This window comes from Eulemur rufifrons, chromosome 29 (assembly GCF_041146395.1).
Source record: "Eulemur rufifrons isolate Redbay chromosome 29, OSU_ERuf_1, whole genome shotgun sequence".
Taxonomy (NCBI): Eukaryota; Metazoa; Chordata; class Mammalia; order Primates; family Lemuridae; genus Eulemur; species Eulemur rufifrons.
In genome coordinates this window covers 6,732,310-6,747,148 of record NC_091011.1, presented here as the reverse complement: position 1 = coordinate 6,747,148, position 14,839 = coordinate 6,732,310, and the positions used below count along the sequence as shown (strand labels likewise).

The 14,839-nt window shown below is 31.7% G+C and overlaps 1 protein-coding gene across 1 annotated transcript in view; it reads right to left on the bottom strand.

Annotated features, from left to right (window-relative positions):
- The window catches only part of ZPBP (zona pellucida binding protein), a 132,994-nt gene that overhangs the window by 82,076 nt on the left and 36,079 nt on the right, over nt 1–14,839 (bottom strand). Inside the window, exon 6 of the mRNA XM_069462305.1 lies at nt 7,141–7,217. Within this exon, the coding sequence (XP_069318406.1) occupies nt 7,141–7,217 (77 nt within the window). The remainder of the gene's footprint in view (nt 1–7,140; nt 7,218–14,839) is intronic.

Genomic DNA, 14,839 nt, shown 5'->3' with positions numbered 1-14,839 from the left:
TAGTTGTGATATTGTAGTATACATTTGCAAAATGTAAAAGGAATCTCTGCATTGTTATAACTGCATGTTAATCTAAAATTATATCCATAATTTCCAATTTAAAATTTTTGAAATGGCTTATGTATGAGTCCTTTATAATCGTGGAAGTCTTAAAACATGGCCACAAATTCTATGGCACATACCACAGAGTAATCCCATCTCTTTGAATCAGGCAGTTCTCTGGCTGCTTTGACCAACAAAATATCACAACAGATGTGATATTAAATGACTCCTATTCTAAAGATACATCAGAAAAAGCCTTGTGGATTATGCTTTAGCTTCTTGGAATGTTCACTCTCAGCTCAGGCTCTCTCATTGAATGTAATATTCCATCTCAGAAATTAGCCATCATGCTGTGAGAAGTTAAAGCTATATGTTTGAAAACCAAGAAAGAGAGGAGACAGAAGAGAGGGTATAGAAGTGAACAAAAAATAGAAAAAAATCATAGCTTCAATTTTCCCTAAGATAATGAAAAACATGAAATGACAGATTCAATATCTATAAGACAATCTCAAGCAGAACACACACAAAGAAGACCAAAATGAAGTACAACAAGTTAAATTGCTGAAAATAAAAAAAGATAAAGAAAAATTCTTGAAAGCAGACAGAGGAAAAAAACACATAAAATACAGAGAAACAACAATTCGGTAATAATGGACTTCTTATCAAAAGTAATAGAGGCCAGAAGATAACGAAACAAAATATTTAAACTGTTGGAATTAAAAAAAAACTGTCATATGAGAATTCTCTAATCAGTATGTAGTAGCCATCAATATAATATTTTTCATAAGTAAAAGAGAACAAATACAATTTCTAGATACGAGGAAACTAAAAGAATCCTTTGTCTGCAGATCACAACTACAAGAAATGCTACACAAGATTTTTTTCAGGCTTAAGGGAAATAATACCAGATAGAAACTCTGACCTTTGAAAGGAATAAAGAGCATAGAAAAAAGCAACTATACTACTAAATGTAAAAGACTATTTAGTCTTTTAATGCCTTTAAAATATATGACTCTTTAAAGCAAAGCCTTAACGTTACATTTTGTAGCTTATAATATGTATAGATATAATGCATATGACACCTAGTGTAAAAAAGATGAGAAGTGTTTACATGAAGCTGTAATACTGCAATGTTTCTATATTTCACGGGAAGGGGTATAATATTAATTTTAAGTGAATTGTGAAAAATTAAGGATGTGTATCATAATACCTAGAGGAACCACTAAAAATAATGCACAGAATATATAGGTATAATGATAAAAGCTAATTTAAAATGAAATTCTAAAAATACATTCAAAAATACATTCAAAGAATGTAAAAAATGAAAGGAACAATAATAGAGGGGAAAAAGTGAAAAAAACTGAAAAATGGTAGGCACAAAATCAAGCATATCAATAATTACATTAAATGTTAGTACACTATTCCAATTAAAATTTTTTTATGCATGAAAAAAAATCCCAAATATATGCTGCCCACAAGAGACATGCATTTTAAATACAAAGATATAGACAAATTGAAACTAAGTAGATAGAAATGTATGTCCCCTGCAAATAGAATATGGGAAGCCTAAGAAGACTGAAGAAACAATATTAATTTTAGATAAAGTGAATGTTGAGAAAATGAGATACAGGCGATATTACCTAAAGATAAAAGAATCAATTATAGGAGGACATGACAATTATGAATGGATATGTCCCTAGCAATAAAGCTTCAAAATGGATGTAGTAAAATTTGAAAAAAAAAATTAAAGGAAGAAATAATTCCACAATCACTGTTGGAGATTTGAACATCACTTTTTTAGCAGATGATAAAAACTATACAAAAATAACACTAAAACAGTAGGAACATATTAGAACAGGGATTGAAAAACTACAGACAATTAGCGAGACACCTGTTTTTATAAATAAAGTTTTATCAGAACACAATCCACTCAATCATTTATATATCGTCTATAGCTGCTACTATACTACAATGCCAGAGCTGCATGATTGTGACAGATATCATGTGGCCCACAAAGTCTAAAATATTTACTATTTGGTCCTTTACAAGGAAAATTTGCCAACCCCTGACAGAGATGAACTGAATGACACTATCATACATTTTTACTTAATTAAAAACATTGTACCCAACCATCCACAAAACATTTATTTTTTAAATATACATATTTCACAAAATTCTTAATAGATATTATGATGAATAAATTTAGAAGGACATAAAATATACAGACTATGTCTTTGTCCAAAAAGGAATTAAACTAGAAATCAATAAGATATCAAGAAAAATCCCAAATATCGGAAAATTAAACAACCCACTACTAAATAATTCATGAATAAAAAAAAGAAGAAAATTACAAAACATTTTGAAAAAGAGAGAAAACACACACCATTAAACACATCAGAAAAGAAAGATTACCACTACAAATCTTGCAGCTATCAGAAGGATAATAATATTACAAGCAATTGTATGGCAGAAAAATTTGACAATTTAGATATAATGTATGAGTTTTTTGAGAAGTACAACTTACCAATATTGAACAAAATGAAAATCCAAATAGTCCTACATCTATTTAAGAAATATGTTACTGAAAACCTACCCACAAACAATACTACAGGTGCTTACACCAGTGAAGTATACCAAACATTTAAAGGAAAAGAAAATAATTGTTAAAAACATTTTCAGAAAATGTTAAGACAGGGAAACTTTTACCAACTCATTTCATAAGGCCAGTATAACCTAAATATCAAAACATGAGTAAGACCAGCAGTTCCCAACCTTTTTGGCACCAGGGACTGGTTTCATGGAAGACAATTTTTCCACAGACCAAGGGTGAGGGGATGGGGGATGGGAGGTAGGGGGTAGGTGATGCGGAGCTTAGGTGGTAATATGTGGCCCATTTCCTAATAGGCCAAAGACCAGTACTGGGCCCCAGCCCCAGCGAGTTGGGGACAGCATAGTAAGACATTACAAAAAAAAAAAAAAAAATGGAGATTTTAACATTATTTTTTCAGTAGAAGTCAGAACTTCAAATAGGATATATTAACATATTACAAAAATCTTTAATAAAACATTAACAAGTATAACAGATTTTTTTCAAAAAAAATAAGAAAAAAGGATTTGACAATATTTAACAGCTATTTATAATATAATCTCCCAGGCAACTAGGAATAGAAAGGAACTTCCTCATTTTGATAAAAAGTATCTATGACAATCTAAAGGTAACTCATACTTGATGGTGAAAAACTAAATGCTTTCTCTCTAAGATCAGGAACAAGAAATGGATGTCCACTCTTACCAAATCTATTCAATGTTGTACTGCAGATTATAGCTAATTAAACAAGATCATATAAAGGAATAAAAGGCATAAAAATCAATCTCTATTTGCAGATGACATGACGGTTTACATAAAACATCCTAAATATTCTAAAAAAACCCACTATTAACAAGTGAATTTAGCAAGGTGACTTGATATAAGGTTAATATACAAACATCAATTGAAAATTGAAACAACTAGCAAGTGAATGTTTTAATATTCCATTTAAAATAGCACCAAAAACCCCACAGAAAACTTAGGAATAAATTTAGAAAATGACATATAAGATTTTTACACTGAAAAATGGGGGAAAAAATCGAAGATTAATACTCTTAAAATGTCACTTCTCACAAAATTGACTGATAGATTCAATGCATCTCCAATCCTAACCCAAGCAGGCCTTTTTAAGAAAATTGACATGCTGATTCTAAAATTTTTTGGAAATGAAAAGGACCTAGAATATCCAGAGCAATCTTGACAAAGAACCAAGATAAAGTACTTACACTACAGACATTAGATGTGCTATACAGATACAGTAATGAAAAAAGTGTGACACAGGAATAAAGAGTGACAAAGAGATTAGTAAAAGAACAATGGAAAGAAAATGGTACATCCAAGAAGAAATATAACATATTTGGATCAAATCTTAGAAAGGCTAGATATACCATCACTCATCCAAACATGTGAAAGTAAATTTGGCCTTACTGTAGTTTGGGGACAATTTCAGTTACTTAAATCTTCCTAAAATCAAAGTATTATGCTTACTAATATATAGGAAACTAATACAAAATGAAAAGATCCTAAAGGTGAAAGGTGAATGAGACAAACAATGAGGCAGATACAGTAAATAATTTTTCAGATTTGTACATAAAGATACCAGAGCACCTATGTGAAAATACTGTTGCCTGGAATTTCTGAATTCATTTTATTATCATATCAGGTATATGCCAGTATACTGTTCTTATACTATCATCAAGCCAGAAAAGCACCAGCTGTCAATCTTTACTTTGCTATAACAAGCCAAATAAGAGACTATTTTATGCTCAAAAAGAAAAATATATAAATATATTGGTTAAAAAAAAAAAGTTTACACGAGATAGGAAAAGTCACAGGGCAGAATGTGGTGGAACTAAAATAATCAGGTAATAGCCCAAAGGAACAAATAGACTTAATGAAATTATAGACCTGTCTTACTCAAAGATTCATGGTTTGGAGATACTTTAACTATTTCTGTGTTTCTACTTAAAGCACAGAGATAAAGTTGACTCTCAGTATCAAAACTGGCATAGGAATGCCACAAATCGATATCATCAGGAGATCATCTTCAGGAACAAGAAGAAAATGGGTCAGATTCCTTTTCCTACTCCTAATCCCTAGGCTTGAACACATATTCCCACCCCATTACTAAAGAAATTATTCTAGTTCATGTTTTGTGACTGTATAAAAAGTTTAAAGATTTGTAGAAGGTAAAAGACATGTTAATCATGTGAATAATGATAAACATAGTACTCATTACTCATGGATTAAGAAATAAGAGAATAAAAATAACAGTGAAGTCAACAGTCAAATCAAAGACTGAATACCATTCACAATAACTACAAAGGAAATAAAATACCTAGGAATATATTATACTTAACCAAGGAGGTGAAAGATCTCTACAAGGACTATGAAACATTGATGAAAGAAATCACAGATGACACAAACAAATGGAAAACCAACTCATGATCATGAATTGGTAGAATCAACATTCTTAAAATCATACTGCCCAAAGTGATTTACAGATGCAATGTAACTCCCATCAAAATACTAATGTCATGTTTCTCAGAGCTAGAAAAAATAATTCTATGCTTCATTTGGAACCAAAAAAAGAGCCCAAAGAGCCAAAGCAATCTTAAGCAAAAGAACCATCTGGAGGCATCACATTACGAGACTTCAAATTACACTATAAGGTTATAGTAACCAAAACAGCACGGTACTTATATAAAAGTAGAGATATGAACCAATGGAAAATAACAGAGAACCCAGATATAAAACCATCTACCTATAACCAACTGATCTCGATGGAGCAAACAACGTACATTGGGGAAAGGAAGCCTTATTCAATAAATGGTGCCTGGAAAACTGGATAGCCAGAAGAATGAAACAGGACCCCTATCTCCTTCCAGATACAAAAATTAATTCAAGATGTATAAAGGATTTAAGTGTAAGGCATGAAACCATAAAAATTCTAGAAGAAAATGTAGAAAAAATTCCTGTAGACATCAGCCTATGCAAAGAATTTATGACTAAGATCCCAAAGGCAAATACAGCAACAACAAAAATAAATAAGTGGGACTTGATTAAATTAAAAAGCTATGCACAGCAAGGGAAATAATCAACAGAGTAAAGAGACAATTTGCAGAATGGGAGACAATATTTGCAAACTACACATCCGATAAAGGGCTAATACCCAGAATCTACAAAGAACTCAAACAAATCAGAAAGAAAAAAAACAACTCCATTAAAAAGTGAGCAAAAGATATAAACACAAGCTTTTCAAAAGAAGATAGACAAATGGTCAAGAAACATATGGAAAAAAAAATGCTCTACATCACTAATCATCATCGGGGAAATACAAATTAAAACCACAATGAGATATCACCTTATACCTGTTAGAATGGCCCTTATTAAAAACTCAGAAAACAATAGATGCTGGCTGGCATGGATGCAGAGAGAATGGAACACTTATACACTGTTGGCAGGACTGCAAATTAGTACAACCTCTATGGAAAACAGTATGGAGATTCCTCAAAGAAATAAATATAGACTTACCATTCGACCCAGGAATCGCACTACTGGGTATCTACCCAAAAGAAAAGAAGTCAAAAAGACACCTGGCACTCTAATATTTATTGCAGTACAATCGAGAGTTCCAAAGGTGTGGAATCAACCTAAGTGCCCATCAATTCATGAGAGGATTAACAAAATTTGGTATACTCAGCCCTAAGGAGGAATGAATTAATGTCTTTTACAGTAAATTGGATAGAATTGGAGCCCATTATCCTAAGTCAACTATCTCAGGAATGGAAAAACAAACACCACATGTACCTCTAATAATTTAGAACTAATCGATGGGCACACATGGACACAGAAAGATGTAAAAGTCATTGGAAATCAAGAATGGGGGATGGAGGATGAGGGGAGGGGTAAAAACCTACCTATCAGGTACAATGACAGTATTCATGTGATAGGCACACTAGTGGCCCTGACTTAAGCATTATAAAAGCTATCCATGTAACAAAAACATTTGTGACCCCTTAATATTTTGAAATTAAAAAAAAGAATAATGTAAAAAAAGAAAACTAAATTAAATTGCTTTTAGAAGTTACAGCATAATTTTTGTCCTAAGCATAAACACAAGATACTGGGTATAAAGCAATATGAAAATAGTTAATATGTTATATAATTCCAATATGCTTATTACTTAGGATGGATAAGAATAACATGGACAGAATTTTAACCTGAATAATAATTATAAATTAATTAGCAATGGCAAATAATGCCAAATAAATGGAAAAATCATTCTTATTCATATAATCAATTATAAAATGCCAAATTTGAAAGTATTTTATAAAGCTATAAATCCTACTCAATTTTATAATTATTATTGGGTGAAAGTTTATTCTTATTGTTGAAATCCCTAACTATGAGGATTCAATGTATTTTATAAATAGCTAAGATGCTTACTTATACATGGGGCATGTTCTTTCATTTTTTTTTTTTCTTTTTTCCAGCCTCCCCAAACATACCTTAGATAGTCTGTTGGAAGATGCACAATTATGTTCTGTACATGGCTTGGGTCCTTTTTCAGTGTCTAGAGATGAAACTGAGAAAATATATTATATTTTATCATGGGTCTAACGTCCTATATCATAATATTTAAGCTGATTTTTGAAAAATGAAACAGATAATTTCTATAATATTTCTCTTCCATTAAAAAATTAACAGCTTTTCTAATGCTAAATCACTCTTTTTCAACAAAAAACCTAAGCCAAATATTTGCTTTACATAAATCAGGAAAATCTCACTTCTACAGTGAACGTAAGAATTAATCAACTTTCCTGATAATTAATATTTGGCTATTGATTTCATAAAATTTGAACAATAGAATTACTACAACTTTTGTAACTTATATATGTATGTAATATGTATAAATGTGTGTGTATTCATTCAATACTCTATTTAACTCTACCCATATAATATAGTGTGTGTCATTTGACTAACTAAATTCTTAATCTCTAGCTACAGAGTGATAAAAGTAACATAAACTATGATACAACACCAGCATGGAGTTGAGGTTGAACTATGGTAGTGGCCATAGTAACTGAAATGATAAACATATTCATGCACACACACATTCATTTAACAAATAATTACCAGGAGCCTACTATGTGCCAGGTTATTATCCCAGGTGTTTGGGATAGATAAGTGAACAAAACCAACAAAATATCACTGGATTTAGCAATGTGTAAATGAATAATGTCTTTGCAAGATCATCTGAGAAAAGTTCCTACTGTACTACCAAAGCTTAAAAATCAAAGAAGGAATAAGAAAAAAAAAAAATGACTTCAAGGATTTCCATTAATTAATCTTTCTAAATTATGGGATCAATCTCATTACCATTAGCTCAAAAACATTCAGTTACTCCCCACTATTCAACAAAATGCATGGAAAAAATATGATTTTCAGCCTTAGGTATATTACTAAGAAACAGAAACATATCGTACAATCTCTTCTGGAGATTTTCACTCCCTAATCTGTAAAACAAGGGGCTAAATAATGCAACTTTTTTCATTCTTTCCAGCTATAAGAATATGATTAAAAACATAAATACTTCAGCCTAACAATCAAAATTGTCTATAATTTAACCACTAACAATCTTGAAAATTTTATTTTCCCCATAACTCAACCCATATGCTACCTATTAGCCATCCTAGACCAAATATGCCCTATTCTGTCTGTGTACATGAGTTTAAGTTGTTCATTTTCCATAGAATTCCTTCATAACACCACTTATTTTCTATGGACCTTTGTTATTGTTCATCACCTTAATAACATCTTCCCTTCCTTAGAACCAAAAGAGCAACTGGTAATTTCTCTATAGTATTTATATAACCTGCCCTATTATTACATGAATATTTTCTTTTTACTAGAATATGACCACCTTTAAAGATCCTGACTCTACATTGCCAACACCTACCTAATGTCTTACGTAAAATATGTTTGATAGATATGTGTTGATGTGAAGATCATAATACTGACTGTAAAAGTATTAATAAGCAAAGTATACTACCCGAATACTGGGAAACTTTTATTTAGTTATTTAAATATACTTCTTTCATACCTCCCAAACCCATACATGCTGTAAAACTTCCCTGTTGCCATCTGAACTGATATTGTAAGGTATTATAAAATATCACAGAGAGACAACACAATCCAACCTAGTGATTTTTGTAAAATCAGACAGAACACTTAATTTGAGGCAGACTTTGAAGTAGTCCATTGATTGGGGGCAAAAAAAGTTTTATATATAGCCTATTTTTACCTTAAGTACTTTTAAAATGAAGCTATGTAATTCTAGGCCTAGGAAAAGTTAAACCTCTAAATTTATGTCTCAGAAATATATGTGGAGTTATGAAAAGCACCAAAAAATGTAGCCTAGCCTTTCAAATATTATTTACCTAAGCTGCAGCTTTTGGTAGTACCATCCGTAAAGTAATTCAGAAGATGGCAGATGTGAGGGTATTCATGCATCATAACATGATTATGAAATTGAATCATCATGATGAAGCACATTGTTTTTTTTACTTTTGAACCCTTATAAAAGTTTAAGGAAAATTAAAGAATTCATTAAAATCTACTGCTCATGAAAGTAAAGCAAAACTCTCAGAAACCACAACACAGAAGTAAAAGAAATACAGGGTGTTTCTTAACTAGGTAAAGATTACTCAAGTGAAAAACATCAAAGACACTGTTTAGGGTAAAATCCAGTACTAATACTGGCAACTTCCAATAGGCATTTTATTCTTCCCCACCATGTTAGACAAACCACATGATACTCATGCTCTCTACATCAGCTATCTCTTCCTGAGCTTCTGTTTCCTAGTATATTCCCTCTTTATTTAGGCTAGCTGACTAACTTCATCCTATATAAAATTACCTAGCCTTTTTGTAAGATAAGCTTTCTACAAGATTAAAAAACGAAGAAGACAGAAATGACATAGCAAAAAGGTGGAGAGGAAAATGTCAGGCCATATTTTTCCACAGTAACATAGAAAAATGGACAAAAATGGTCAGAATCAACTTTTGTGAGAACTCTGGAAAATGATCAGATGTTTAAACCAAATGAATGCTAAATCAATAGAAGATGACTTACACACAGTAGTTAGGGAAATCTCTATCAAATCACTAGCTAATCACAGAGTTTAAAGTTAAAGAGACTTCAAAGGTTAAAAGGGTAAAAAAAGTTAAAATTAATGTAAAACAAACCTCATATCATCACAATTGATGAAAGATGTAGTAAAAAAGTTAATAAATAAATAAAGAACTACAACCCATACAAGCAACAACTAAAGAGGTAGAGAAATCTGATTTCAAGAGTATACATTAAAATATTTAAAAATGTAAAGTTTTTACCAAAAAAATTAGGAGGCATGCAAAGAAACAAGAATCTATGGTCCATTCACAGAGAACTAAAAATAACAGAAATTGTCCCTGAGGAAGCACAGATATTGGACTTACTAGACAAAAAATCTAAATCAACTGCCTTAAATATGCTCAAAGAGCTAAAGGAAATCATGGATATATTAATAGAACTAAATAAAATCAGAAAATGATGTCTTAACAAACAGAGAACATCAACAAAGGAAAAAAATTTATAAAAGGAATCTAATAAATATTATGGGGCAAAAAACTGTAACTGAAATGAGGAATTCACTAAAGGCTTTTCAACAACAGATTTGAGTAGGCTTCAGAAAGAATTAGTGAACTTGAATATAGTTCACCGAAATTTTCCAGTCAGAGAAGAAAGGGAAAAAAAAATAAGGAAAAATGAAGAGAATTTAAGAGACCTCTGGGACATTAAGTGTATACCAACAAATGCATAATGCACAGAAAGAGAGATAAACGAGAAAAAAGAAGAAAGGATATTCGAAGAAATCATGGCCAGAATTTCCCAAATTTGATAAAAGACATGAATCTGCACATACAAAATCAACAGAATCCACATAGGGTAAATGCAAGAAATTCTAAATTGAGACACGTTATAATCAAACTGTCAAAAATCAAAAATAAAGATACAATTTTTAAAGCAGCAAGAAAAGTAATTTGTCACATACAGGGGTCACCAATAAGATGAACATCAGATTTCTCATCAAAAACCATGGAGGCTCGAACGCAGAGGGATGAAACAAAAACATTTTTAACCTAGTACCCTATATCTGGCAAAACAAGCCTTCAAAAATGAAGGAGAAACTAAGACATTCCAAAAATAAGAGTTTATGAACAATAAATAGTAACTTGATATGATACAAAAAATAAATAACAGTGGTAAATTTAACCACATAAGTATATATAGGTAAATATAAGAGGTAAATATAGGTACATAGGTAAATATAAAATCTGGTATTTTTTTCACTCTTATTTTTCCCTATATGATTACAACGAATCAAATAATAATAATAAAATTTATGTTAGCAGACACACAATGTATCATAATGTTATCATTACAAAAGCATAAAGAGGGAAGAAAAAAACTGTATAGGAGAATTTTGGAATACTAATGTAACTAAGTTGAAATCAATTCAAGCTAGATTGTTCTAAGTTGGAAATGCTAATTGTATTCTTCAGGGTAGTCGCCGAGAAAATAACTAAAACATACTTAGAAAATAAAATGAGGAGGAAATTAAAGGGGTACTCTATAAATAACTAGTTAAACACAAATGAAGGTAGTAACAGAGGGACTGAGGACCAAAAAGGCATGAGAGGACTTCCAGTTTCCATTCTGACATCAAAGAAGCTTGTTAGCTGTCACTTCTATACCAAAAACAAACAAACAAAAAAAGGCTGAACAAACAGAAAATCGACACTTCTTAGCCCCATCAGAAAATTGAGGACACAAGGCTGCCTATAAAATTGTAGAGGCAGATAGGTGTGTACAGAGAATCACAGCTTACTAGTGGCAGGAGCCTACCAATGGGGCCATTAACAGTACGAAAACTTAAGCAGGGGTGGGGAACCTATAGTTTAAGACTGTCTCAAACTATAATTGAGGGGTTGCTGGAAGCTCAGTGTGGGCAAGCTCCAGAGTTAAAAATTCCAAGAAGGCCCATTAGAGGGGGCCTCCAAACTTTCATGAGTTTTACCGCCAGGAATCCTAACACATTCTAATGGTGAAGATTAGAGAAAAAGCCCCTTCTGGCAAAAGGAGAAAAAAAGCAACCACTGTGAAGTACACTAAGAATAAAGTCTGCAAAGAACATGTGAAGTATACCAAGGGCATTTTTAACAAAAGCCTCTCAACAGAAATATTTTACCAGAGCCTAAATGACCCAGGGGAAGGGAAATATCCAACTCTAACCACCTCTACCCTTCTCAGCGTAAACTGGGGAAGAGAAAGACACCTGAGAAGGTCTCAAAGGACACAGTTTCTCTAAAAAACTGAGAGCTAAACACAGGATTATAGAATGCTTACCCCCCACACACACATATGCACATATTACTACCACTTTTCCAGTATTCCTCATAATGCAATGGGATTACAATGGAAAGCGTTGCAAGTCTCATTCAAGAAAAAGTATCTAAGGACACCCAAAGGACAAGAGAGAAGACAAAAACAAGGTCATTAAACTATAGACCAGTATCTTTAATAAACATGTAAAAATCCTCAACAAAATAGCAGCAAATCAAATCAAACAATGTAGTAAAAGAATTACATGCCTTGACCAAGTGGGACTAATATCAAATAAGTAAAGCTGATTCAACATGTAAATATCAACATACATTGACAGAATAAAGAAGATCATATGCTCTTATCAAAGGATGCAGAAAAAGCATTGAACAAAATCTAATACTCATTCTTGATAAAAACGCTCAGCAAACTAGGAATAGAGTTAAAGGACTTGATATCAAGTTAACTTGATAAAGAACATCTACAAAAAACTTACAGCTATCATTGTACTTAATGGTGAAAATCTATATGCTTTCTCCCTATGATTAGAAATACAGCAAGGATACACCCTGTCACCAGTACTATTCAACAACATACTGGAAGTCTTTGCTAATGCAATAAGATAAGAAAAGGAAATAAAAGGTATATAAATAGGAAAGGAAAAAGTAAAACTGTCTTTGTTCACAGATGCCCTTATTATTTTTGTAGAAAATTCCAAGTAATCAACAAAAAAACTAGAACAAAGAAGCAATTATAATAAGGTTGCATGATATAAGATTAATATACAAAGTCTAAAATTTGTATGGAGCCACAAACACCCCAAATGGCCAAAGAAGTTCTGAGAAACACAAAGTTAGAAGCATCACACTCTCTGATTTCAAATTATACTACAAAGGTATAGTAATCAAAACAGTAACGTACAGGCATCCAAATAGAAACACAGACCACTGGAACAGAATAGAGAACCTAGAAATAAACCCATGCATATACAGCCAACTAATTTTCAATAAGGGCACCAAGAAGCCCTAATGGGAAAAAGATTTCTTCAATAAATTGTAACAGGAAAACTTGATATCCACAAGCAAAAGAATGAAATTTGACCTTTATTTTATACCATACACAAAAGTCAACTCAAAATGGATTAAAGATATAAGACCTAAAACTATAAAACTCCCAGAAGAAAACAGGGGAAAAACTCCTTGACAATGGTCTTGGCAATGATTTTTCGGACAGAATACCAAAAGCACAGGCAATAAAAGCAAAAATAATTAAGTGTAAACTATATAAAACTAAGAAACCTCTGCACAGCAAAGAAAGCAATCAACAAAATGAAAAGGCAGCCTACAGACTGGGGGAAAATATTCTGGAACCATATATCTGATAAGGGGCTAATATCCAAAATATGCAAGGAGCTCACACAACTCATAAGCAAAAAAAATTAATAACCCAAGTAAAAAAGGTGGACATTACCTGAATGGACATTTCTCCAAAGAAGACATAAAACTAGCCAATAGTCACATGAAAAGGTGCTCAACACCAGTAAATATCAGGGAAATGAAAATCAAAACCACAATGAGATATCATATCATATCTGTTAGGAATGGCTATTACCAAAAATATGAGAGATATCAAGTATTGCAGAGAGTGTGGAGAAATTGGAATTCACATACGCTGTTAGCAGGAATATGGACTGGTGTAGCCACTGTGGAAAACAGTATCGAGATTACCAAAGAAATTAAAAATAGAACTACTGTATGACCAAGCAATCCTGGATATACACCCGAAGGACATGAAATAATAACCTTATAAACATATCTGCACTCACATTTTCATCACAGTATTATTCAAAATAGCCAAGATATGGAAATATCCAAAGTGTCCACTGATGATGAATGGATAAATATAAATGGATAAATATATACACATATATAAACATACACAAAAAATGCACTACTATTTAGCATTATAAAAAAGGAGATCCTGTTATTTAAGACAACATGGATGAACCCAGAAGACATTATGCTAAGTGAAATAATTCAGACACAGAAAGAAAAATAGTACATGATCTCACTTATATGTGGAATCTAAAAAATATATATATATATACACACACATATATATCAAATACATAGAAAAGGAGCAGAATGGTGTTTACCGGGGCAAGGGAGGGGTGGGGAGAATGAGCAAATGTTGGTCTAAGTGTACAGAACTGTAGTTGAGTGGGATGAATAAATCTACAGATCTAATGTACCACGTGAGGACTATAGTTAAAAAAACTGTATTATACACTGGAAATTTGGTTAGAGAACAGTTTTAGGTACTCTTAACATACACAAACGTATAAAAAGAAAGGTAACTATGTGAGATGATGGGTATGTTAGTTTGCTTGACCGTACTAATTATTTTAATAGTGTATCAAAACATCATGTTGTATACCTTAAATTTATACAACAGAAAAATTTAGAAAAACTAAGTCAATTGCTTTTAGATGTATTATCAATGAACAATTATAATCTGAAATAAAAAATGCAATATGATTACATTAACAAAAAATGAAATACAAAATAAAATATGTAAAATAGCTATATGAGGAAAAATGTAAAATTCTGATAAAAAAAATCAAAGCTTTAAGTAAACAGAAAGATAATCCACATTCACAGATAGACTAACTATTGTTAAACTTAATGTATAGTTTCAACTGAATCCCAAACAAAATCCAAGTAAGATATTTTGTGTTTATCTAAAACTTGATTCTAAAATTTATATGGAAAAGCAAAGGA